Source organism: Lutra lutra, chromosome 5 (genome assembly GCF_902655055.1).
Source record: "Lutra lutra chromosome 5, mLutLut1.2, whole genome shotgun sequence".
Lineage (NCBI taxonomy): Eukaryota > Metazoa > Chordata > Mammalia > Carnivora > Mustelidae > Lutra > Lutra lutra.
This window is the reverse complement of record NC_062282.1, coordinates 78,139,902-78,167,413: the sequence shown is the minus strand read 5'-3', so window position 1 is coordinate 78,167,413 and position 27,512 is coordinate 78,139,902. Positions and strand designations below refer to the sequence as shown.

General features: G+C 43.1%; 1 protein-coding gene across 1 annotated transcript in view; it reads right to left on the bottom strand.

Moving 5' to 3' along the window:
- The window catches only part of PAIP2 (poly(A) binding protein interacting protein 2), a 28,495-nt gene extending 3,937 nt beyond the window's left edge, over positions 1 to 24,558 (bottom strand). The window contains exons 1-2 of the mRNA XM_047730057.1: positions 24,388 to 24,558; positions 910 to 1,073 (exon numbers count right to left, since the gene is read on the bottom strand). Of these exons, the coding sequence (XP_047586013.1) occupies positions 910 to 1,047 (138 nt within the window). The 5' untranslated portion in view covers positions 1,048 to 1,073; positions 24,388 to 24,558. The remainder of the gene's footprint in view (positions 1 to 909; positions 1,074 to 24,387) is intronic.
- Positions 24,559 to 27,512: the final 2,954 nt, after the last annotated feature.

Below are 27,512 nucleotides of genomic sequence, written 5' to 3'. Positions count from 1 at the left end.
CTGAGGAATTTGTCAGAATTACCTGTGATACTTTAAAACTACACAAACCCTAACCCAACCCAAAAATGACTAAAATTCTATAGAAGGTAGGGTTGGGGCATGGGTAATTAAAAACAAACCAAAAACAGATTTATGGTAAAATCAAACTGGCTACTGATTACCAAAGCCACAATCAGGGATGAACTAGACACAAGATGGAAACAGATGCCAGAAATATGGGAATAAAAGACAACATTATCAATGTAAGAGCACGATCTAAAGGTAAAAGTGGTGTCAGGTTTTTAGGCTTATCAAATTAAGAACCTCAAGAGAAAAAAATAGCACAATTCTGTACGTTAGTACCTATGCCCGTCTGTTCTTGATTTATATTCTCTTAAGAGCAATCTGGCTGATGCAAGCAGTAGTTTCCAAACCTAACTGCACAATGGAACCATCTGGGAGGGTTTTTTTTTTTTTTTAGTTTTAGTTTTTATTTTAAATTAATTAATTATTACATATAATTAATTAATATTAATAAAATTCTATTTTATTTTATTTAGTTTTATTTTTTACTAATCTCTACACCCAACATGGGGCTTGAACTCACAAACCTGAGATCAAGAATCGCAATGTGACTGTACCAGGCAGGTGTCCCCAGATCTGGGAGCTTTTAAAAAACAAGTTTTCCAGGCTCCACCCCAGTACTCCTGAATGAGAATATCTGGTGTGGGACCCTGCAAAAAGCTCCCTAAGTTATTTCAGTGAGCAGATAAACCTGGTAGTAATCAGCATTCAAATAAAATAGGAGTGGTGGCATATAAATCCATATATATAAGGGACCAGATGAAAAACAAACTACAGGGACAAGTACAACCAAATTGAGGGCTGTCATGGGCTATGAGAAAGATCATGTTTGTACACAAAACTAACTTGTCTGTTGAATTCCTCTTCATTTTCCATCCACATGTACTCTGCAAATGGATTGTCATCTTCATGAGAATGACCATTAATAATCACATCTTCATTGATGATGCTTGGGCTAGTACTGCTGCGACTTGGATCTTTCATGGCTGGCGTTAGTTGTCGTTTTTAACCTTCAAAGAAGAATAGTTAATTTTGTCAATCATTCTTTCAGTTCTTTTTTTTTTTTTTATTTTATTTATTTCACAGAGAGAGATCACAAGCAGGCAGAGAGGCAGGCAGAGAGAGAGATAGAGGAGGAAGCAGGTTCTCCGCTGAGCAGAGAGCCCGATGCGGGACTCGATCCTAGGATCCTGAGATCATGACCTGAGCCGAAGGCAGAGGCTTAACCCACTGAGCCACCCAGGCGCCCCAGTCATTCTTTCAGTTCTTAACTAACCTCTGTCACCACCAGGCATCACAGTTAGGTACCAGATGCACGTGATATATCAAGCAATTGGAAAGCTTCAGTTTTTTTCTCAAATGATCTTAATGTTTAAGAAATAGCTGCAACAGCCTAGATTCATCTAGTATTTTCTGGTAACCATCGACGGTAATCAACTCTTTGAACGTAACTCCCAAATCATCTGATTTTTAAAATATTAGATATGCCTTGCTTTATAAAATAAGCATGATGTGGAAGACTTAAGTCACTCCCTTTTAAACTCTACTTTATGAAAAGCAGATTCAGGGGCGCCTGGGTGGCTCAGTGGGTTAAAGCCTCTGCCTTCGGCTCAGGTCATGATCCCAGGGTCCTGGGATGGAGCCCCACATCGGGCTCTCTGCTCTGCGGGGAGCCTGCTTCCTCCTCTCTCTCTCTGCCTGCCTCTCTGCCTACTTGTGATCTCTGTCAAACAAACAAACAAACAAATAAATAAATAAAAAGAAAAGCAAATTCAACTTTTAAAAACTGGTATCAAAAAGCCCAGAGACTGCAAATGAAAACAGACTTTTTAAAAAAATATATCTTATTTATTTATTTGACAGACAGAGAACAAGAGAGGGAACACAATGGGGCGCCTGGGTGGCTTAGTTGGTTAAGCAACTGCCTTCGGCTCAGGTCATGATCCTGGTCCCAGGATCAAGTCCCGCATCAGGTTCCCTGCTCTGCAGGGAATCTGCTTCTCCCTCTGACCCTCCCCCTCTCTCATGCTCTCTCTCATTCTCTCTCAAATAATAAATAAAATATTTAAAAAAAAAAAAAAAAAAAAGAGAGGGAACACAAGCAGGAGGAGAGGGAGAAGGGAGAGGCTTCCCCCCCGAGTAAGGAGCTCAACGCAGGGCTCAATCGCAGGACTCTGGGATCATGACCCAAACCAAAGGCAGACACTTAATGACTGAGCCACCTAAGCGCCCTGAAAACAGATTTTAATAACCTCTTGGTTCCTCAGTTCCAAGGAACAGAGTGCTCTGGATCTTTTATTCTTTTTTTTTTTTTTTCTTTTAAAGATTTATTTATTTGAGAGAGAGAGAGAGAGAAAGAGGGGGAAAGAATCTCAAGCAGAATCTGTGCTGAATGTGGAACCTGGGCTCAATCTCACAACCCTGAGATCATGACCTGAGCTGAAACTAAGAGTCGGAAGCTTAATCAACTGAGCCATCCTTTTACTATTCTGGATCTTTTGACTTCATAGCATACTCTCTATTTGCTTTATCTCTGTCAAGTCCTTCCATGTCTAGATTTGTCCACTGTACAGTGAGTGTCAAGCATCTAATCTATGCAATATGCATGGTTTTAAATGAGATATTATCTACAGACTTTTTCTCTTTAAAGATTTTGAGAGAGCAAGTGTGAGAGAGATCATGGGCAGGGGAGGGGTAGAGGGAGAAACAGACTGACCACTGAGCAGGGAGCCCAATGTAGGACACCATCCCAGGACTCTGGGATCATGACCTGAGCCAAAGGCAAAACACTTACCCAACTAAGCCACCCCGGCGCCCCTACAGACTCCCTTTTAAACTCTTTTATTACTTTTATAGTATGTAATAAATATCTTTCCATGAAAGTTGATGAAACTCCCCTGCTGACAGAAAAACTTCCAGACTAAGTCAAAATGAATTTTCCAGAAGAAAAATGACAGAACATCACAAGTTCACAGTAAAGGGTACCTCAAGAAAATGCAACTTTGGGAAGCAGAGAGTTTATTATTATTAACCTCAGCATTCAAGGCATAAAGTAAAACTCATTATGACGGTCTCAGTGAGGGGGATCCCCTATAACAATGTGAAAGCTATACCTCAAATGAAGTTCCCTAATTTTCCTCCTTGGTTCTCTCTCATCTCCTCCATGAACCATTCCATCGGCATCTCCATCTATGTCAAGATTACTGATAAGCCTACTGGACATATCCTCTCTAACAACATTGTTGGGGGGGGCCAACCCACTCTAATACTTCCTCCAGGCTCCCACCTCCGAAAGGGTGGGCTTCTTCTTCATTGCACACTGCTCTTCTCCTCTGCCTTCCTGGAGGACACTTTCCATTTTGAGATTGTTTTTCTGCTTCCTCTTTCTGCAGGGATCAGAAGCAGTCTTCCTAGCTTAGCCCTGAAATCTGCTGCACCAATGGACCTAAAGACCTGCTACCGATCAGGGTCAGCTTCTGCGACTTCCTCCTTCCATGGGCTACAGGCTCATCAGTCTTCAAGACAATAGCAAACCCCCGCACAGCCACAAACAACAAACAGACTCCAACTAGCTCAAGCATCCAATCTCTTTTTATGTGAGTAAAAGCAGAGCAGATTCTTATACACTACTCAATAGGTGGTAACATGACCTAACCCAGCTGATATATTGGTGGCTCAAAGTTTGAAGCAGGGGTGCCTGGGTGGCTCAGTCGTTGGGCATCTCCCTTTGGCTCAGGTAATGATCCCAGGGTCCTGGGATTGAGCCCTGCATTGGGCTCCCTGCTCCACGGGAAGCCTGCTTCTCCCTCTCCCATTCCCTGATTGTGTTCCCTCTCTCACTGTCTCTTTCTCTGTCAGATAAATAAATAAAATCTTTTAAAAAATAAATAAATAAAAATAAATAAATAAATAAATAAATAAATAAAACAAAAGTTTGAAGCGTAAGTTTCAGATTCTAATTGTAGAAATGAAATTGCTAAACCTGGGCTTACATTTAACAAGAGTCATTTGCATATAAAATCAAACAGCAGTGTGACTGGCACCAAAGGGAGGAATCAGCATACCTAGCATGAGGACAGAGTTTTAAAAATCTTAAGGCCGGGGCGTCTGGGTGGCTCAGTGGATTGAGCCGCTGCCTTCGGCTCAGGTCATGACCTCAGTGTCCTGGGATCGAGACCTGCATCAGGCTCCTTGCTTAGCGGGGAGCCTGCTTCTCTCTCTCTCTCTCTGCCTGATTCTGCCTACTTGTGATCTCTCTGTCAAATAAATAAATAAAAATCTTAAAAAAAAAAAAAAATCTTAAGGGGCGCCTGGGTGGCTCAGTGGGTTAAGCCGCTGCCTTCGGCTCGGGTCATGATCCCAGGTCCTGGGATCCAGCCCCGCATCGGGCTCTCTGCTCAGTGGGGAGCCTGCTTCCTCCTCTCTCTCTGCCTGCCTCTCTGCCTACTTGTGATTTCTCTCTGTCAAATAAATAAATAAAATCTTAAAAAAAAAAAAATCTTAAGACCTGGGGAATCTGCATGGCTCAGTCAGTTAAGCATTCAACTCTTGATCTGGGCTCTGGTAATGATCTCAGGGTCGATATCAAGCCCCAAGTCAAACTCACAACAACCCTGATATCAAGGATCACATACCCTACTGACTGAGCCAGCCAGGTGCCCCTTCTTTAGATTCATTTCATGGACTTATCCTTAAGACTGTGTTAGTATAGGGGCACCTGGGTGGCTCAGTGGGTTAAAGCCTCTGCCTTCGGCTCAGGTCATGATCTCAGGGTCCTGGGATCCAGCCCCGCATCGGGCTCTCTGCTCAGAGGGGAGCCTGCTTCCTCCTTTCTCTCTGCCTGCCTCTCTGTCTACTTGTGATCTCTGTCAAATAAATAAATAAAATCTAAAAAAAAAAAAAAAAGACTGTGTTAGTATAATAAAAACTCATACCATTCATATGATATGAATTTAGTCTCTTAAGCTGAGGGGGGGGGCGGTTTCCTAGCCTGACACACACAAGTATATTCTGAAATACTGACTACTACTTACAATACCATCATGGTAGTGACATTTTTAGTTAAGAGGTCTTCAACTAAAAATTAGTAAGATCTTCTGCCCTAGTTATACTGTATACATATGAAAGAGAGGCAGAGACGGACTAAGATTTAAGTGCTAGAGTGTGGGTAGAATGAAAACATGATCTGGGAGGGTGTCTGGGTGGCTCAGTGGGTTAAGCCTCTGCTTTCGGCTCAGGTCATGATCTCAGGGTCCTGGGATCGAACCCCGCATTGGGCTCTCTGCTCAGCAGGGAGCTGCTTCCTCCTCTTTCTCTGCCTGCCTCTCTGCCTACTTGTGATCTCTGTCAAAAAAAAAAAAAAAAAAAAAAAAATCTTAAAAAAGAAAACATGATTTGGGTTAGGAAAAAGAGGCACTATAAAAGCAGACAAGACAGAAAACAGACTATGGATATCTTTCTTTCTTTTTTTTTTTAAAGACAGAGATACAGCGAGAGAGGGAACAGAAGCAGGGGGCGTGAGAGGGAGAAGCAGGCTTCCCGCTGAGCAGAGAGCCCTATTCAGGGCTCAATCCCAGGACCCTGGGATCATGACCTGAGCCGAAGGCAGACGCTTAATGACTGAGCCACCCAGGCACCCCGATGGATATCTTTGATATTTTTTATTTATCATTTATCTTGGATGAAATAAAATCCTTTTTTTGGGTAACAAGTTCTGACTAAAAACCAATCAGTTCCTCTGAAAGAAATTACTCATTCTCATATGACAGGCATTCCATTTTAGATTAAACTCAAATATTATGAAAAACACCAGTCAATCCTGTTTTGCAACTGGATGTAACTTTTTTGTTGTTGTTGTTTTTAATTATTTTTAGTTTTTTTATTTTTTCAGCATAACAGTATTCATTATTTTTGCACCACACCCAGTGCTCCATGCAATCCGTGCCCTCTACAATACCCACCTGGTGCCCCTAACCTCCCACCCCCAACCCCTTCAAAATTCTCAGATCGTTTTTCAGAGTCCATAGTCTCTCATGGTTCACCTCCCCTTCCAATTTCCCTCAACTCCCTTCTCCTCTCCATCTCCCCTTGTCCTCCATGCTATTTGTTATGCTCCACAAATAAGTGAAACCATATGAGTGGATGTAACTTTGTTTACTCTGCATATGAGCTGATCATTATGCTCAGAGACATTGCAATGTATAGCAGCTTTTTGTTATTTTCCCAACACGCATCCTATTCTAACTCACACCTGTTAAATCCTCCCTTTCAGATGACCACAGCATTAACAAGTGACTTACAGCTTTAGTCTTACAGCTTTAGTTTAAAAAAAAAAAAAAAAAAAAAAAAAAAAAGTTTAGCACTGACTACAGGATATTCAATATTTAAATGGAATTGGGTAGGTAAGTAGCAACCATAGGTGTGAGATTTGTCCATCTAGAAATATGTCAAACTTGTTTTTAAATAAGCCTCAATCACTGGAAGTCCATCTATATATAAATGCAATCTACTTTTTTTATAAAAAGATTTTATTTATTTATTTGACAGAGAAAGAGATCACAAGTAGGCATAGAGGCAGGCAGAGAAAGAGGAGGAAGCAGGCTCCCCGCTGAGCAGAGAGCCCGATGTGGGAGCTCAACCCCAGGACACTGAGATCATGACCTGAGCTGAAAGCAGAGGCCTAACCCACTGAGCCACCCAGGCACCCCTGCAATCTACTTTTTAAAAAAATATTTTATTGGGGCACCAGGGTGGCTCAGTTAGTTAAGCGGCTGCCTTCAGCTCAGGTCATGATTCCAGGGTCCTGGGATCGAGCCGTGAGTCAGGTTCCCTGCTTAGCAGAGAGACTGCTTCTCTCTCTCCCTCTGCCTGCCACTCTGCTTACCTGCGCTCTCTATATCTCTGTCAAATAAATAAAATCTTTAAAAATTTTTATTTATTTGACAGAGAGAGACACAGCTAGAGAGAGAACACAAGCAGGGGGAGTGGGAGAGGGAAAAGCAGGATTCCCGCCGAACAAGGAGCCTGATATGGGGCTCAATCCCAGGACACTGGGATCAAGACATGAGCTGAAGGCAGATGCCCAAGGACTGAACCACCCAGGCGCCTCTGCAATCTTTTTTTTTTTAAAGATTTTATTTATTTATTTGACAGAGAGAGATCACAGTAGACAGAGGCAGGCAGAGAGAGAGACAGGGAAGCAGGCTCCCCGCTGAGCAGAGAGCCCAATGCGGAACTCGATCCCAGGACCCAGGGATCATGACCCGAGCCGAAGGCAATGGCTTAACCCACTGAGCCACCCAGCCGCCCCGCGATCTACTTTTTTTTTTTTTTTTTAAGATTTTATTTATTTATTTGACAGAGAGAAATCACAAGTAGGCAGAGAGGCAGGCAGAGAGAGAGGAGGAAGCAGGCTCTCTGCTGAGCAGAAAGCCCGATGCGGGGCTCAAACCCAGGACCTGGGATCATGACCTGAGCCGAAGGCAGCGGCTTAACCCACTGAGCCACCCAGGCGCCCCGCGCGATCTACTTTTTTAAAGAAAAAAAATTTCCATACGATATATGAGCCCAAGCTTCTGTGAACAATGAAAAATCTGCCTCAGCAAATTCTATAGTTTGAGAAACCCAGGGGACTCCCCTCCCTCTTCGTTTGTTGCATACCAGTAACAAATAAAATCTAAACCAAGTTTAGCAAAAAAGGGCCCAATCCCTGCATTTGACAGGCCCCTGGTCAGCTTTTTGCTCATTATCAACTCATCAAACAAGCAGTAGCTTTGGTATAGATCCTAGTGAAAAAGTCCATGAAGGACCGTAAATAAATTACTCTGTCAAGCAGTATTTGGGAAACAAATCACAACTGAAACCAAGAAGAACGAACTGAAACCTGAACACTGATCTTATACCTTAGACAACTGAGGGAAGGAACAACTGCTGACCAGACCACATTTCCAGCTACAGGCAGGCAAGTGAAAGCCAGGGGTAAGGATCATTTACTTTCAGAACTAGATGGATTTACAATTATTGAATACAAGGTGTTCTAATGTAAGGCAATGTTATCAAATTTTAAATTTTCTTCTATGACTTGTTCTTGACCCATCTTGGATCACATTCTTCATACTTCATTCTCTGTGTGTTCTGTTGTTTTTAAAAACTGGGTATATAGGGTCACGTAGTCGGCTCAGTCTATAGTGCACATACCTTTTTTAAAGATTTATTCATTTATTTATTTACTTTTAAAGATTTTATTTATTTATTTGACAGAGATCACAAGTAGGCAGACAGGCAGGCGGGGGTGGGGGGGAAGCAGGCTCCCTGCCGAGCAGAGCGCCCGATGCAGGGCTTGATCCCAGGACCCTGGGATCATGACCTGAGCCTAAGGCAGAAGCTTTAACCCACTGAGCCACCCAAGCGCCCCAGATTTATTTTAGAGAAAGAAAGAAAGCATGCACAGGCGAGAGAGCACACTCACAGTGGGGAAGGGCAGAGGGAGGAGGAGGGAGTCTCAAATTCCATTCTAAACCTGATGTGGGGCTTGATCCCCTGACCTGAGATCACAACCTGAGCCGAAACCAAGAGTTGGACACTTAATCGAATGCACCATCCAGGCACCCCGAGCATATGACTCTTAATTTCGGGGTTGTGAGTTCAAGGCCCATGCTGGGTATAATGCTCACTTAAAAAAAAAAATTGGGGTATATAGTTCAAATATCATAAAAATTTATGATTTTAAAAGTGCTGAACTGGCATCTGTTAAAAACACTGTTAAAGGCAGGGGCACCTTGGTGGCTCAGTGGATTGGGCCTCTGCCTTTGGCTCAGGTCGTGATCTCAGGGTCCTGGGATCAAGTCCCACAGGCTCTCTGCTTGGCAGGAAGCCTGCTTCCCCTCTTTCTCTGCTTGTCTCTCTGCCTGAGATCTGTCAAATAAATAAACAAAAATCTTAAAAAAAAAAAAAAAAAAAAGTCAAAGGCAAACGAAATAGCCAAAGCCACCTAGGGCAAGGAATAACAACTGTGGCAAACAAAAGACAAAGCAAAAAGCCTGGGAGCAAAGACTGGTAAAGGAAATCCTTTGGGAATAAGGACTTTAAAAAGCTCCAGTATATTCTGGGGAATCTAGAAGGCCATGGGCAGGTTCAGTGCTGGGAGCTCAGCATCTCTTGCTGAGATTCATTCAAGTCATCTCTTGCTGACCTTCAGACTATGCACATGTAGTGAGGACTAAGAAAACTTGTAAACTGCCTGTTTTGAAGGTATGTCTCAACATAAACAAGAGCCCATCTGCAAAGACTGGGATAGTTGTTTCTGCTTATGAGTATTTAATAAAATCTCTTTCATGGGCACCTGGGTGGTTCAGTTTGTTAAATGTCTACCTTTGGCTCAGGTCATGACCCCAGGATCCTGGGATAGAGCCCCTCATCAGGTTCCCTGCTCAATGGAGAGTCTGCTTCTCCCTCTGCCTCCAGCCTGCTTATGCTCTCTCAAATAAATACAATCTTAAAAAACAGATTTTATTTCTTTTAAGATTGTATTTATTTGAGGGAGAGATAGCTAGAGGGAGCATTAGCAGAGGGTGGGAGGGCTGGGAGAGGGAGAAGCAGGCTCCCCACTGAGCAGGGAGCCAAATGTGGGGCTCGATCCTGGGATCATGACCTGAGCAGAAGGCAGATGCTTAACTGAGCCACCCAGGCACTCCAAATAAATTATATATTTTTTTTAAGATTTTATTTATTTGACAGACAAAGATCACAAGTAGGCAGAGAGGCAGGCAGAGAGAGAGGAGGAAGCAGGCTCCCTGCTGAGCAGAGAGCCCGATGTGGGGCTCGATCCCAGGACCCTGAGATCATGACCTGAGCCGAAGGCAGAGGCTTTAACCCACTGAGCCACCCAGGCGCCCCCCAAATAAATTCTTATTAGAAGGAAGGAAAGAAGGGATGGAGGGAAAAAAAGGAAGGAAGGAAGGAAGGAAGGAAGGAAGGAAGGAAGGACGGACGGACTGAAATGGAAAATCTACTAGCTGGAATACAAAAGATCTGATCAAGGAGAAAAAAATTCAGCAAACCTGAAGATAAGTCAATTGAAATTACAGAGCCTGAGTAAAGAAATACAACAATGAAGAAAAATGAAAAGAACCTTAGAGATCAGTGGGAAACCATCCAAATGTACCAACATACACAGGATGAGACTCTCAAAAGGAGAAGGCAAAGGGCCAGAAAGAGTATTTTAAGAATTAATGGCCCTCTGGGACGCCTGGGTGGCTCAGTTGGTTAAGCAGCTGCCTTCGGCTCAGGTCATGATCCCAGCGTCCTGGGATCGAGTCCCACATCGGGCTCCTTGCTTGGCAGGGAGCCTGCTTCTCCCTCTGCCTCTGCCTGTGCTCACTCTCGCTTCTCTCTCTATGACAAATAAATAAATAAAATCTTTAAAAAAAAAAAAAAAAAAAAGAATTAATGGCCCTCTGGGGCGCTTGGTTGGTTCAGTTGGTGATCTCAGGATTGTGGATTCAAGCCACACATGAAGTGTAGAGGCTCTTAAAAATAAAATTGTAGGGGCACTTAGGTGGCTTAGTGGGCTAAAGCCTCTGCCTTTGGCTCAGGTCATGATGTCAGGGTCCTGGGATGGAGCCCCGCATCGGGCTCTCTACTCAGCAGGGAGCCTGCTTCTTCCCCCTCTCTCTGCCTACTTGTGATCTCTCTCTGTCGGATAAATAAATAAAATATTTTAAAAAAATTAAAATAAAATCTTAAAAAACCCAACACCCCCAAACTCCTCAAATGTGATGAAATCCATGTTACTCTACATATCCAAAACGTTCAACAAACTCTTAAGATAAACTCAAACTGATCCACATCAAGACACATTATAGGGCACCTGGGTGGCTCAGTGGGTTAAGCCGCTGCCTTCGGCTCAGGTCATGATCCCAGTGTCCTGGGACCGAGTCCCACATCTGGGCTCCTTGCTCAGCAGGGAGCCTGCTTCTCTCTCGGCCTCTCCCTGCCACTTCGCCAACTTGTGCACTCTCTCTCTCTCTCTCTCTGACAAATAAATAAATAAAATTAAAAAAAAAAAAAAAAAGACACATTATAATCAAATTACTGAAAGACAAAGAGAAGAAATAATCTCCAAAATAAGTAACCTACATACAACAGATCCTCAAAATAAGATTAACAGTTGATTTCACATCAGAATCCAAAGAGGCCAGGGGCTCCTGGCTCAGTTGGTTAAGCATCTGCCTTGGGCTCAGGTCATGATCCTGGGGTCCTGGGCTCCTTGTTCAGTGGAGAGCCTGCTTCTCTCTCTGCCTGTTGCTCCCCTGGTCATGCTTTCTCTAACAAATAAATAAAATCTAAAAAAAAAGAAAGCAAGAGAGGAAAGAAGGAAGGAAAAGAAAAAAAAAGAGAAAAGAAAACCATAGGGGCCAGAAAATATATTCAAAGGGCTGAAAGAAAAAAAAAAAAACTATAATTCAAAATTAAGGAGAGGGACGCCTGGGTGGCTCGGTCTGTTAAGTATTTGCCTTCAGCTTAGGTCATGATCCCGGGGTCCAGGGATTGAGTCCTGCTTGGGCTCCGTGCTCAGTGGTGGGTCTGCTTCTCCCTCTGCCTGCTGCTCCCCCTGCTTGTGCTGACAAATAAATAAATAAAACTCTTTAAAAATTTTAAGGAGAAATTAAGACATTCCCAGGTACGTAAAAAAATGAGAGAGGCACCTGGGTGGCTCAGTGGGGTAAGTGTCTGCCTTCGGCTCAGGTCATGGTGTCAGGGTCCTGGGATCCAGTCCAATGTGGGCTCCCTGCTCAGCAGGGAGTCTGGTTCTCCCTCTCCCTTTGCCCCCAACCCTCACCACCCATACACGATCATGTTCTCTCTCTCAAATAAATACCTAATCCTGGGGCACCTGGGTGGCTCAGTGGGTTAAAGCCTCTGCCTTCGGCTCAGGTCATGATGTCAGGGTCCTGGATGGAGCCCCGCATCGGGCTTTCTGCTCAGCAGGGAGCCTGCTTCCTCCTCTCTCCCTCTCTGCCTACTTGTGATCTCTGTCAAATAAATAAATAAAATCTTAAATAAATAAATAAATAAATACCTAATCTTAAAAAGAGAGAGAGAGAGCACGCATCACCAGTAGACCTGTCCTATAAGAAAAGCTAAAGTGAGTCCTTCGGGCTGAAACAAGTATACTACACACTAAGTTGAATTCACCTGAAGAAATAAAGAACACTGGTAAAAGTAACTACACGAATATGGAAATCAGTAATAATGTACTTTTGGCTTTTAACTCCCTTTTCTCTATGTGATTTAAAAGACAAATACATAGGGACGCCTGGGTGGCTCAGTTGGTTAAGCAGCTGCCTTCGGCTCAGGTCATGATTCCAGCGTCCTGGGATCGAGTCCCGCATCGGGCTCCTTGCTCAGCAGGAGCCTGCTTCTCCCTCTGCCTCTGCCTGCCATTCTGTCTGCCTGTGCTTGCTCTCTCTCCCTCTCTCTCTGACAAATAAATAAAAAAAATCTTAAAAAAAAAAAAAAGACAAATACATAGAACAATAATTAGGTATTTATGTTAATGGACACACAATGTATAAAGATATATTTTGTGACAATAACATAAGGCAGCAGGAGGAGGATACAGTGCTATATGTAAAGAAGTTTTTGTATACTCTTTAAACTAAGCTGATACTAGTTCAAATTGATGTCACAAACTAAGGTGACTACGAGGAAAATAACTTTAAAAATATAAACAGTATGGGGTGCGCCTGGGTGGCTCAGTGGGTTAAAGCCTCTACCTTCAGCTTAGGTCATGATCCCAGAGTCCTGGGATTGCTTGAGCCCTGGAGCCCCGCATCTGGCTCCCTGCTGAGCAGGGAGTGCCTCCCCACGCCCCCAGCCTGCCTCTCTGCCTACTTGTCATCTCTGCCTGTCAAATAAATAAACAAAATCTTAAAAATAATTTTTTTTAAATACAAAGAGTATATAGCTGTCACATATCATCATCCCATCTGAAAGCAGCCACAACAGTTTTAAGACTCCAAAGAGTCCGTGAGTTCCAAGCTCCTCTAGCTAGGAAAAAGCTTTTCTCCAAAACCAGAAACCTAAGGAATGCTGGAAACACAAAAGTACCTAATTTGCTTGAGTGATGTTTCAGTACACAAAGTAGATAATGACTTGACAAATACAGTAAAGAAACAACTGGAAACAAAACCATACCAATCTGTTGCTATCTTGTTTTTGCTCATGCTTCAATCTATTTAAAACTGGCAGAAATGGGGCACCTAACTGGCTCAGTCAACAGCGCACAAGACTCTCAATCTTGGGGTCATGAACTGAAGCCCCACTTCGGGTACACATAAAACCTTAGGTGTGCCCGGGTGGCTCAGTCAGTTAAGCATCAGACTCTTGGTTTCAGCTCAGGTCACAATTTCATGAGAAGTGGTATGGAGCCCCAGGCTCAGCAGGAAGTATGCTTGAAGATTCTGTCCCTCTGCCCCTTCTCTCACAAGTGTACTGTGGTTCCTTCTCAAACAAATAAATAAATAAATCTTAATAAAAATTAAAAAAAAATTTTTTTTTTAAGATTTTATTTATTTGACACAGAGAGACATGAGAGAGGGAACACAAGCAGGGTAGTAGGAGAGGGAGAAGTGGGCTTCCCGCTAGCCTTCCCAGGGTAGTGGGAGAGGGAGAAGCGGGCTTCCCCATGTGTGGCTCGATCCCAGGACCTTGGGATCATGACCTGAGATGAAGGCAGACGTTCATTCAACTGACCAATTTTTAAAGTAACATACCCAGGTGTCTGGGTGGCTCAGTCGGTTAAGTGTCTGGGTGGCTCAGTCGGTTAAGTGTCAGACTCTTGGTTTCAGCTCAGGTCATGGTCCATGCTCAGTGTTGTGTCTGCTTAAGGATTCTCTCTCTCCCTCTGCCTCTGCCCTACCCTGGCTCATCCTTTCTCACTCTCTAAAATAATCTTAAAAAAAGAAAAAAGAAAAGAAAAGAAAGAAAAGGGGTGACTGGGTGGCTCAGTGGGTTAAAGCCTCTGCTTTCAGCTCAGGTCATGATCCCAGGGTCCTGGGATCAAGCCCCACATCAGGCTCTCTGCTCAGCGGGGAGCCGCTTCCTCCTCTCTCTCTCTGCCTGCCTCTCCCCCTACTTGAGATCTCTGTCAAATAAATAAAATCTTAAAAAAAAAAAAAAATTCTTAAGAAAAAAAAAGAAAAAAAGAAATAGTAGTACTAACTCAGAACAAGTAATTTAATATATCTATTAGTTAAAATATTTGTATATCTGTAATATATATTTATAATAAGATTTCCCTAAATGAAAACCATGAAATAGTAAAAACAGTAATGTATCACCTTATGATTGCTTTGTTTTCAATCATCTTTTAACAATTTCTGGATAGCAGATGTTTGTACACAGGAAATTTTGTTGGGAAAGGAAGCTTCGAAGTGAAAGAAATATATATACAAGTACACACTACTTAGAAAAGCAGCAAATACAGGTTAAATGTACAAAACAGGCCTAACACCAGGTGCCTGGGTGGCTCAGCTGGTTAAGTGCCCAACTCTTGATTTTAGCTGAGGTCTTGATCTCAGGGTCCTGAGTTCAAGCCTTGTGTTGGGTTCTACCCTAGGTGTGAAGTCTACTTAAAAAAATGAAAAACTAAACCAAAAAACAAAAAACCCAGGTCTAAGATATATACAATTTTTCCTGTCCATCTCCATTCCTAACCACAGGTAATCAGTGTTAGGTGCTTAGTGTTTACCCTTTCATATTTTCTTGCTTATAGAAACACACAAAGGGGATTTATGTATTTTAATAGAATCATACTAAATAAATTACATTAAAGATCTATACCAGTGGGTGCCTGGGTGGCTCAGTGGGTTAAAGCCTCTGCCTTCAGCTCAGGTCGTGATCCCAGGGTCCTGGGATTGAGCCTTGCATCGGACTCTGCTCAGCGGGGAGACTGCTTCCCTTCCTCTCTCTCTGTCTGCCTCTCTGCCTACTTGCGATCTCTGTCTGGCAAATAAACAAATAAAATCTAAAAAAAAAAAAAAAAGATCCATACTAGTCAAGGTGTACACGTATTATCTCGCCTTTATTTATTTTTTTTTAAAGATTTTTTTATTTATTTGTCAGAGAGAGAGAGGGAGAGCGAGCAAGCAGAGGCAGACAGAATGGCAGGCAGAGGCAGAGGGAGAAGCAGGCTTCCCCGCCAAGCAAGGAGCCCGATGTGGGACTCGATCCCAGGACGCTGGGATCATGACCCGAGCCGAAGGCAGCTGCTTAACCAACTGAGCCACCCAGGCGTCCCTATATCTCGCCTTTAAAAAAAAAAAAAAAAAGATTTTATTTATTTGACAGAGAAAGCGAAAGCACAAGCAGGCAGTTCAGCAGAGGGAGAGGCAGGCTCCCCACCGAGCAGGGAGCCCAACATGGGGCTTGATCCCAGGACCCTGAGATCATGACCTGAGCCGAAGGCAGATGCTTAACAACTGAGCCACCCAGGTGCCCCTATTATGTCACTTTTTAATGGATAGAGCAGCACCAATTACTCAACTACTTCCGCCTCTGATGCGTATCCACATTCCCAGGGTTTTTTTGCTACAAAAAATCCTGCTTCAATCACCGTAGCACACATATCCTTTTCTATGTATGCTATCTGTGTTCTACATTTTTAAGAATTTTTTTTTTTCTTAAAGATTTTTTTTAATTTATTTGACAGACAGATCACAAGTAGGCAAAGAGGCAGGCAGAGAGAGACAGGAGGAGGAGGCAGGCTCCCTGCTGAGCAGAGAGCCCGATGCGGGACTCGATCCCAGGACCCTGAGATCATGACCTGAGCCGAAGGCAGAGGCTTTAACCACTGAGCCACCCAGGCGCCCGTGTTCTACATTTTCTTAAGTGGGAATAACCAAGTCAAAAGCCAAAAGCCACCTGCATCTGTAACTTTTAGATTTGTAGGGGGGGGGGGGACAGATTATTTGCCACAAATGTGATAATGGACCTCTAATATACTGTCCTGTAATATACTGAGTGCTCCCATTTCTTTATCTTCCACAGTTCTGGACATAATATATTTTAGTTTTGCAATTAGACTCAAGTAGAATCTCACTGTTTTCCTTTACACCTTCTGGGATATGTTTATCTTGCTTAAGAAGCCTTTTCCTAGGCGCCTGGATGGCTCAGTGGGTTAAAGCCTCTGCCTATGGCTCAGGTCATGATCCCAGGGTCCTGGGATCGAGTCCTGCTTCCGCCTCCCTGCTCAGTGGGGAGACCCTGCTTTTCTCTCTCCCTTTGCTAATCCCCCTACTTGTGCTCTCTCGCTCACTCTTCCTCTCTCAAATAAATAAAATCTTAATAAAAAAAAATGCACTGGGGTGCCTGGGTGGCTCAGTGGGTTAAGCCTCTGCCTTTGGCTCAGGTCGTGATCCCAGGGTCCCGGGATCGAGCCCCACATCGAGCCCCACATCGGGCTCTCTGCTCAGCAGGGAGCCTGCTTCCTCCTCCTCTCTGCCTGCCTCTCTGCCTACTTGTGATCTCTGTCTGTCAAATAAATAAATAAAATCTTTTTTAAAAAATGCACTAAAGTGTTAACATGAAAGTAAAATCGGAATTCCTAGAGCAAAGTAGAACTTTAAAAGATTTGTATAAACATGCTCTCTAAAAACTAAAAGATCTTTAAAAAAGAACATACAAATGGCCAATAAATACATGAAAAGATTCTCAGTATCACCGACAATGGGGGAAATGCAACTCAAAATCACAAGATACCACTTTACACTAAAACGGCTATAATAAAAAAGATACAAACAAGTATTGGTGAAAATGTGAAGAAAATGGAACATTTACTGCTGATGGGAATGTTAAAATGATGCAGCTGCTTTGAAAAAGTCTGGCAGTGCCTCAAAAGATTAAACACGGAACCCAGCAATTACACTCCTAAATATATACCCAAGAAAAATGAAAATACATGCCTACACAAAACTTGTACACAAATGTTCACAGCAGTATTATAATAGTCAAAAAGTGAATAAAACCCAGTAGTCCACCAACTTATAAATACTATATGGTATGTCCATACAACAGAGTATTATTCAATAATAAAAACAAATGAAATACTTGATACATGCTATATCATAGATGAACACTGAAAACATTATGCTAGGGGTGCCTGGGTGGCTCGATTGTGATGGGGTCCTGGGATGGAGCTCTGAGTCAGGCTCCCAGCTCAGCAGGGAGTCTGCATCCCCCTTTCCCTCTGCACCCCCCTTTCTTGTGAGCTGTAGCACACACTCTCTCAAATAAATAACATTAAAAAAAAAAAAGAAAACATTATGCCAAAGTTAAAGAAACCCGTCATTAAGCACTACATATTCTATGAAAGCTAAGGGGTAACAAGGTTTCTAAAATTGATTGTGGTGATGCATTTACAACTCTGTGACTATCCTAAAAATCACTCTGCTGTGTACATTAAATGAGTTAAGTGCAGAGAATTCTAGCTCAATAAGAACTATTAAAAAAAAAACAATACTACTCATTGCCTACAAGGATAATGAGGTGGCAAGAGATATTTTGTTACATCTTTTGAGTCTTGAATGGATGACTTATTAAAAATTCAACTTCGGGGCGCCTGGGTGGCTCAGTGGGTTAAAGCCTCTGCCTTCGGCTCGGGTCATGATCTCAGGTCCTGGGATTGAGCCCCGCATCGGGTTCTCTGCTCGGCAGGGAGCCTGCTTCCTCCTCTCTCTGCCTGCCTCTCTGCCTACTTGTGATCTCTGTCAGGTAAATAAAGAAAATCTTTTAAAAAAAAAATTAAATAAATAAAAATAAATAAAAATTCAACTTCAATAAACAAAACCTTTAATTTCACTTATTTTTCCTACTTATTTTATTAATTTTTTTCACTTTATTTTCCCTCCCCTCCTCTCTACTTAATTTCAACCAGTTTGTTACTGTTTTTCAAGGTGACAAACATGCTTATTTTCAACTTTTCATTTAATAAAAATTGTTCCTAAATTTCCCATGTATACAGAATTTATTTATCAGTCTTAGGTAATTACAAATTATTTAATTTGTAAACAGCCAGAGATTATTTGGAAGAATATTTTTTAAATTTCCAAATGGTTAAGGTTCTATACTTTGGTATCCTGATTTCTAGTTTTGTTTTTTTTTTTAAGATTTTATTTATTTGACAGATAGAGACCACAAGTAGGCAGAGAGGCAGGCAGAGAGGCGGAAGCAGGCTCCCTGCCGAGCAGAGAGCCCGATGTGGGGCTTCATCCCAGGACTCTGGGATCATGACCTGAGCCGAAGGCAGGGGCTTTAACCCACTGAGCCACCCAGGCGCCCCCTGATTTCTAGTTTAATTTCATTATGTTATAAAATGCAGCCAGAAAAACCTTCACTTTTTGGGATTTATTATATATAGTTTTGTTGGCAGACAAATGCAGACATTACAAAATGTCCCTTGGGCATAAACAGAAAAATGTGTGATTTCTATTTCTAAGGTACATGCGTGCGTACATACTATCTTTTTTACTTCATCTGTTAAATTCTTCAAGTGGTATATTCAAGTTCTCTACTATAAAGAGTTAAGATTACTTGACCCAGCTCATAGAAATTTATCATTTTGGGGGACACACAGGCTCAGTTGGTTAGGCATCTGCCTTCAGCTCAAGTCATGATTCCAGAGCCCTGGGATTGAGTCCCACATCTGGCTCCTTGCTCAGCAGGAGTGTGCTTCTCCTGCTTCTCCCTCTGTCTGCTTTTGTGCATGCGTGCTCTCTCTTTCAAATTTAAAAAAAAAAAAAAATCTTGGGGTGCTTGGGTGGCTCAGTCATTAAGCTTTTGCCTTTGGCTCAGGTCATGATCCCAGTGTCCCGCGACTGAGTCCCATATCGGGGTCCCTGCTCAGGGGGGAAGCCTGCTTCTCCCTCTCCCTCTGCTGCTCTGCCTGCTTGTGCTCTCTTGCTCTCTCTGTCAAATAAAGAAATAAAATCTAAAAAAAAAGGGGGGGTGTTTCCCGAAGATATTTTTTCTTTTCTTCTTTTTTTTTTTTTAAAGATTTTATTTATTTATTTATTTGAGAGAGAAAAGTGAGAGAGAGCATGAGAGGGGAGAAGGTCAGAGGGAGAAGCAGACTCCCCATGGACCTGAGCCAAAGGCAGTTGCTTAACCAACTGAGCCACCCGGGCACCTGAAGATACTTATTTCTCAGCTACTACAGGTCTGAAAGTATCTTTTGCTTTCATATTTGAATAAAATTATTAAATGGGGCAGATTTACATCTGTCTTTTCTATTTTCTGCAAATATTCCAGCTTTCACTGTTTTATTCTTTCTTTTGTAAAGATCCTGTTCAACTGGGAGTCTAATATGAGAGCCTAACACTAAAACTCAGAAATTTCATCAGATTCTATTAGGTGAGAGCAGTTTTTTTTTCCTATTAATGCTGTCTAACGCTTTCAATCCACAAGCTCACATATTCAGCTGTTTCTTTTCTTCCAAAATGCCTCTTCCACATAATGGTTTCTATAAAATTTTAAAATATGGATATCATTTGGTTTTTTTTTTTAATCATGAAGTTTTAGAAACTTTCTCAGTTTCATCTCTTAAGAATTTTCATTAAAATTCAAACAGAGGGGTGCGCCTGGGTGGTTCAGTCAGTTAAGGGCCCAACTCTTAGTTTTGGCTCAGGTCATGATCTCAGGGTCCTGGGATCAAGCCCTGATTCAGGCTCAACACTCAGCAGGGAGTCTGCTTGTCCCTCTCCCTCTGCCCCTCCTCCTGCTTGTTCTCTCTCACTCTCAAATAAATAAAATCTTAAAAAAAAAAAAATTCAAATACAGTCCTTTTTCCTTAAGCTGATTCCACACCTTTTCTTATCCCATGTACTCTATTTTGAACTACTGTTACTCCTTAACATTATTTGTATACACATTATTATCATAATTGTCTCTCCAGAAGTTAGAGAGGATAAAGAAACTTCTGCTTAAGCTTGTTTTCCATTTAAATTTGTAAGCAGTACTGAATTTTCTGTTTTAATGTTTGGCAGTATACATTAATGATTAAAAGCAGGGGCTCTGGGGCGCCTGGGTGGCTCAGTGGGTTAAAGCCTCTGCTTTCGGCTTGGGGATCGAGCCCCGCACCGGGCTCTGTGCTCAGCGGGGAGCCTGCTTCCTCCTATCTCTCTGCCTGCTTCTCTGCCTACTTATGATCTGTCAAATAAATAAATAAAATCTTTAAAAAAATAAATAAAATAAATAAAAGCAGGGGCTCTGGAACTCAAAGGCAAGTTTTAACCCCTCTCTGTCTCAGATTCCCTATCAAGTGGAAAATAATAATAGTATCTAGGTACAGAGCCTGGCACACGACACTATTACCTATTTTGGTGCTTATTAAACATTTAGAGCAATTAAAGGTTGCTGGAGCAAGGTATAAGGTAAAAAAAAAAATCACATGTTAAAAAACCTGTAAAAGTGAAACAACAACACAGAATGAGGACTTTAATCCTAATCTCAACTAGTGTAATGAAGGTGATCTGGTGAGAATAAGGATGGCTCAAGCACTGCCTATCATCACTGCTGATAAAAGTTCAAAGCACATCAGAAATACTATCCTTATTTATAAAAACTGATATAAAATATAAGCAGATGGGGCTGGATAGCTCAGTTGGTTAAGCATGTGACTCTCTGATTTTGGTTCAAGTCATGATCTCAGGGTCATGAGAGCCAGCCCTACCTGGGCTCTGCAGTTGGGTGTGGAGCCTGCTTAAGATACTCCTTTCCCAAGGCGCCTGGATGGCTCAGATGGTTAAGTGTCTGCCTTCTGCTCAGGTCATGATCCCAGGGTCCTGGAATCAAGCCCCGAGTTGGGGTCCCTACTCAGCGAAGTCTGCTTCTCCTCTGCTTGTTCTCTCTCTTTCTCTCAAATGAATAAATAAAATCTTTAAAAAAAAAATTCTCTTTCCCCTTCCCTTTGCCCCTCCTCTTGACACCCTCCACACCCTGCTCTCTCTCAAAAAAGTCAACCCCCCCCAAAAAACACAAAGAATCAATAAATGTAAAAATGCAAAAATAAAAGTTTAAAAAAAAAAAAAAAGCAGAAGCAATTCAAACCTCTGAACCCGCACTATTCAATATGTGGCCAATACCTACATATGGCTACTTAAATCTAAACCAATTAGAATTGAGTAAGATAAAAAATTTAGTTCTTCAGTTGCAACTGCCACATTTCAAGCGCTCAATGGACATATGTGCCATTAGCAGTTATCTAACTGGGACAACACTGCTCTAAACATTAAGGAAATTTAGAACAAAAAAAAGGAAAAATGACTGTTACTATAACTGAACCTCAGGCTATATTAAATGCAAATTACTAATGCAACAGGGTGGTCCGGATCGCAAAGGGATCACTTGGATAACTTTTGTCTTGGACTGGGTCCAAATCTATGATACGCCACAAACCACCTAGAGGATCCTGAGTTATGTCACTAAACCACAAGCAGCACAGTAAAATGGTTAAGAGCACATAATCTCTAGACTACTTGGGTCTGAATTCCAGTTCTTACCAGCTGTGTTAACAGTGGACAAGTTAATTCACACCTATTACCTGTTATCTCTACTTTACAACACTACTTACCACCGAAAAAAAGGTAAAGATTAAATACCTGTAAAAGCACTTAGAACAATGACTGGCATTACTAAGTGCTATAGAAATATGTGCCTAATAAAATAATCTTTCAAACTCTATTTCCTCAATTTCAAAATGGGCAAGATAAAACTTCCTCTGCCTATTCCATAGGTTATAATGAATAAGGTTGTAAATTACAAGAACATGTAAGAGCACAAAAGGAAGGAGGCTCAATCCTTATTTTCAACTTTCTTTCAATGCTCACAATGTCCATGAAATTGCTATGCTAACAGATTTTTATGTTTACATTTTCTTTTTTTTTTTTTTTTTGACAGAGAGATCACAAGCAGGCAGAGAGGCAGGCAGAGAGAGAGGAGGAAGCAGGCTCCCCGAAAGAGCAGAGAGCCCGATACGGGGCTTGATCCCAGGACTCCGAGATCATGACCTGAGCCGAAGGCAGTGGCTTAACCCACTGAGCCACCCAGGCGCCCCTATGTTTACATTTTCTATTGAAACTGGAGCATTACTCTCTAGAGTTATAAAGGGGTAAACCTGAATAAGGTGTACCGTGCTTACTTAAGGAAAAGCCTACTATAAACTTGCTCTGTTCTTAAGAGGTTAGAGATCATCTACCTCAATTGGAGCTCCTTAACAGCAACATGCAATATATTATAATAAAATCCTCCCAGCTCTCAAGCCTTTAACCATCACAGGGAGTTTCCATTGCCTAACACCCATCCCTTAAAGAAAGAGATAAATAGGCTGTCATTTTTGGAAAGTCATCTATCTTTATTTGTCGTAGACACTTTTTTCGTGAGAAAATATTAAGTTTTGTACAAATTCACAATTAACAAGTAGCATGAACAAGCTAATTTGCTCCAAATATCCTTTCACATACTGGAATCAGAAGTACAAACCAACACCAGTAATCACATTAAAAATCCATAGACCCAAGGGCGCCTGGGTGTCTCAGTGGGTTAAAGCCTCTGCCTTTGGCTTGGGTCATGACCCCGGGGTCCTGGGATGGAGCCCCACGTCGAGCTCTCTGCTCAGCAGGGAGCCTGCTTCCTCCTCTCTCTCTCTCTCTGCCTACTTGTGATCTCTATTAAATAAATAAATAAAATCTTAAAAAAAAAAAAAAAAATCCAGGGGCGCCTGGGTGGCTCAGTTGATTGGGCGACTGCCTTCCGCTCGAGTCATGATCCTGGAGTCCCGGGATCCAGTCCCACATCGGGCCCCCAGCTCCACGGGAGTCTGCTTCTCCCTCTGACCTTCTTCTCACTCATGCTTTCTCTCACTGTCTCTCTTTCAAATAAATAAATAAAATATATTTTTTAAGATTTTATTTATTTATTTGACAGAGAACACAAGTAGGCAGAGAGGCAGGCAGAGAGAGAGGAGGAAGCAGGCTCCCTGCTGAGCAGAGAGCCCGATGCGGAGCTCGATCCCAGGACTCGGAGATCATGACCTGAGCCGAAGGCAGCGGCTTTAACCCATTGAGCCACCCAGGCGCCCCAATAAATAAAATATTTTTTTAAAAATCCATAGACCCTTTTCTTATTTCCAAACATAACCTGCAGCCGTTGAAATTTCAAAGGCTATTTTGAAGAAAATGCAGACCAACACCCGCTCAAATGCAATTTGTGAAAAATCATGCCATGAGACTACAATATTAGCCAGCACACGAAAACGGCAATTTGTCTTCTGTTGAAATAAATGTCAAAAGCTGTCAGCTGTTAAGACTTTTTTCCCACAGCAAATTAGAAGTCAAATTTCTTCTAGAGTTTGAGGTTTCAGTGAGGTGACGGGGCTGCAAAATTAGGGAAAGCAAGACAACAAAAGAAGCAGAAAAGGTCCCTTTCTGAGTCACCAGAAAATCAAACTGCTGGCTGCTTCAACAAATATTTTGAAAAAACAAAGTTCACCACAAGCCACGTAATTTTGGGGGTAGTGGGGAGTAAGCACATAGTGGAAGGGAAATTAAGAGAAGCAGAATCCAAGAATACGAACTGGATGGGCCCTTAAAATTATCTGGCTCACAACCTTCCCGGAGCAGGAGTCCGGCCCCCCCTATCCTGAGCATAGGAAACAATATAACTAAAATAAGGAGTAAGTGAAGGTGAAGAAACGGAAGAAAATCGATGAGAAAGGTACTGGCCCGTGGACGGTCGCATAATGCTCCCCTAGGACGCTCGCCAGCCCGCCAGTCCCTCTGCCCCTTTCTCTTCCCCCACCCAAGCTTCGGGAGCAGCGCGCAAGCGCAGCAACTAGGAGCTGCGCGTGGCGACGCGCAGGCGTAAACTGGGGAGAAACAATGAGCTTTGTTGCAGAAGCGGCAGTGGGGGGCAGGGGAAAAGGGTACCAGGGAGGAGGTGAAGAAAGGGGGTGGGGGGGGCACGAGAAAGTGCTATCCCGGCAACCCTCGCGCGCCACCGAAGACCCGGATAGAGTGCTGCGAGATCCAAATCATAAATAATGACAATGAGAAAAAAAGCGACGGCCATTTCTCAAAGAAAGAGTCTAAGTCGGTCCCAGCTCATCCCTCAACGCGACTAAAGGTGCAAGGAATAAAGGAAGCCATATGAGGCTTGGTGGCCAACAACCCGGGGGACCCTCCAGGCCCCTCAACCGTTGCCGAGGTGCTGTCCCTCGACCGCTGGGGTCGCCGCACCCTTCTGGCCGCTCTGCCCGAGGGAACCCCTCACCCAGTGCACGGCAGCGGGGACGGCAGCCAACGAATCCGGTCGGCCTCCGCGGATCTCCACAGGCAGCGCCGCTCCCCCGCTCGACGCGCGCTTCACCCGCCGCCTCCCTTCTCCAGTCCAAACAAACACCCCAGCCCGGAAGTGACTTCACTTCCGCCGTCGTCGGCTCCGCCCCCTCGTTCTGGCAGCGCTGCCCTCTGAGGCCACTAGAGAGCGCGCGAGAGAACGCGCGACCCCAAGGTTTTCTTCGTATCCCAGGCTGCACGCTGTGCGTGCGCAACCGCTTCTCCTGCATGACTGGCGGATGCGGGGTATACTGGAAGTCCTGCTGCGTTCTCTGTGGGAGACTGGTGTTGGGCGAACTTGTGCCTCGACACCTGCCCATCCTTCAAGAGTGTTGGCATGTAGGGCGCCTGGGTGGCTCAGTGGGTTAAGCCTCTGCCTTCAGCTCAGGTCATGATCTCAGGGTCCTGGGATCGAGACCCGCATCGGGCTCTGCTTGGCGGAGAACCCGCTTCCTCCTCTCTCTTTCTGCCTGCCTCTCTGACTACTTTTGATCTCTCTCTGAGAGAGAGAGAGAAAGAAAGAAAGAAAGAAAGGAAGGAAGGAAGGAAGAAAGAAAAAAAGAAAGAATGTTGGCATGTAGTGAGTGAGGGAGCTGGGGGTTGAAGAATACGGATCGCAACGGTATCTAAAATACTTTAACACCAAACAGGAACGTCTGGATAAGGACAGCGCATTTACACACACACACACACACACACACACAAACATGGTATATAGTGTCAAACTAACAGTGACACGCACCCAGTGACATCCAGAGACCCTGACACAGACACGTAATAGGGAAACAATAAGACATTCACAGGATACGATCTATACGCTACCTGCATTCCGACACGTTGACACACATTTTCTGAAGCTAGATCTGTACACACAGTCACAAATTATGACTATTTGGTTCCCAGGCAGCCTATGGAAGCTTCTTTGTGGGTAAGGAAAGAAATATCCTATCCAGAGATAGTATAGAAGGGTGGGACTGCAGGGTCCAAGAGCTTCCTAGTTCATGATCCTGAATGCATTGCCCCCCATACATTACTTTAATCCTTGCAGTCATCATTGGCAAGACTCAATATATGTATTTTACTGATAATAATCAAAGTATGGTGTATACTATGTGTAAGAAGGCTTGGATGTTAGTGAGTATACATACACTATATTTGAAAGAGGACACACAAAAAGTCATTTCTTGCCTTTGGGGAAGGAAAATGAGGGAGTGAGATTTACCTTTTTACTCTGGTAAAATTGAATATTAAAAAGCACATAAGGGGGCACCTGGGTGGCTCAGTGGATTAAGCCTCTGCCTTCAGCTCAGGTCATGATCTCAGGGTTTTGGGATCGAGCCCCACATCGGGCTCTCTGCTCAGCGGGGAGCCTGCTTCCTCCTCTCTGTCTGCCTCTCTGCCTACTTGTGATTTCTCTCTCTCTCTCTCTCTCTCTCTCTGTCAAATGAATAAATAAAATCTTAAAAAAAAAAAAAAAAGCACATAAGGGGGCACCTGGGTGGCTCAGTGGGTTAAGCCGCTGCCTTCAGCTCAGGTCATGATCTCAGGGTCTTGGGATCGAGTCCTGCATCAGGCTTTCTGCTCAGTAGGGAGCCTGCTTCCCTCTCTCCCTCTCTGCCTGCCTCTTTGTCTACTTGTGATCTCTCTGTCAAATTAAATAAAATCTTAAAAAAAAAAAAAAAGCACATAAGGGGCACCTGGCTGGGTCAATTGGTAGAGCTTGCAACTCTTGATCCTGGGGTCGTGAGTTCAAGCCCCACACTGGATGTAGAGCTTACTTAAAAAAAAACAACATGCTTTTAGTATCTACTAAAACTAAGGAAAGTGCTTCTCTCCATGGGAAGGAATCCAGAAGAGGGCTACTCATCTTTAGATCCATTTCATTCATTGAAAGTCTGCTTTAAAAAAAAAAATCTGCTTTAGTTCGGTTTTCCAAAGGCCCAAATCCAAAGGCCCAAAGAAGTGAGAACACATTTGTTCTGCCATAGCCCCTGAGTTAACCTCTTTGGCCACATTTTCAGATCTGTAGCCTAAACTGGGAGGAAGGGTTTGGCTTTGTTGCTTGCTGAGCAAAAGCTCTGGGAGGAAGGAGATGGTGCTGTTTTACAGGTCTGCAGAGTATGATTCATCCAAGGAACCTGAAAGATTAACTATCAACTTGAGTCTGGAAAAGGCATAAATAGGAGGAGGGAGGAAAACAAAATCAAAATGGGTGTTCATATTATCTGTAGTTGACCCAGAAACTAATCATGAAAAGAGTAAAATTTGTGATTTAGGAAACTACTTGATTACATTGAAAAAAATCTTTGATAAATTCTGGTGTTTGTTTTTGAGACTTATTTATTAGACAGCATGCACAAGTGCGGGGTAAGGGCAGAGGAAGAGAATCTTCAAGCAGATTCCCTACTGAGTGTGGAGCCCAACTCAGAGTTGATCCCATGACCCATGAGATCAGGACCTGAGCCAAAACCAAGAGTCAGATGCCCAACTGACAGAGCCACCCAGGCGCCCCATTCCTGTTTTGTTTTTGTATTTTTTTAAAATATTTTATTTATTTGTTAGAGTATGTGAGAGAGAGCAGGAGCAGGGGAAGAGGGAGAAGCAGACTCCCTGCTGAGCAGAAAGCCAAATTCGGGGCTCGAGCCCAGGACCTTGGGATCATGACCTGAGCCAAAGGCAGACAGACACTTAACTGAGCAACCCAGGAGCGCCCCTGGTTTGTTTTCATCTGAACCATTCAAAGGCTTGCATTGATTTTCTCAAAGGGGTTAAGATCCCAATTTCTATGATGCCTGAAGGGCTCAATTGGTAGAACATGCAACTCATGGTCTTGGAGTTGTGAGTTCGATCTCCACCTAAGGGACATAACTTAAAGAAAAAAAAAAATTGGTATATAGTTCAAATGCCATTCCCAGCTCACAGAGATCACCATTGTGGTTGAGAAAGCTTAATGGGCCCCAGAGTACTTCCTTGGTATCCTCTGGCTATCCTTCCTTCCAAGAAGCCTCTGCTCATTTGCAAAATGGAGTTCATAATGTTCATGCTATATCTGGACAGTGG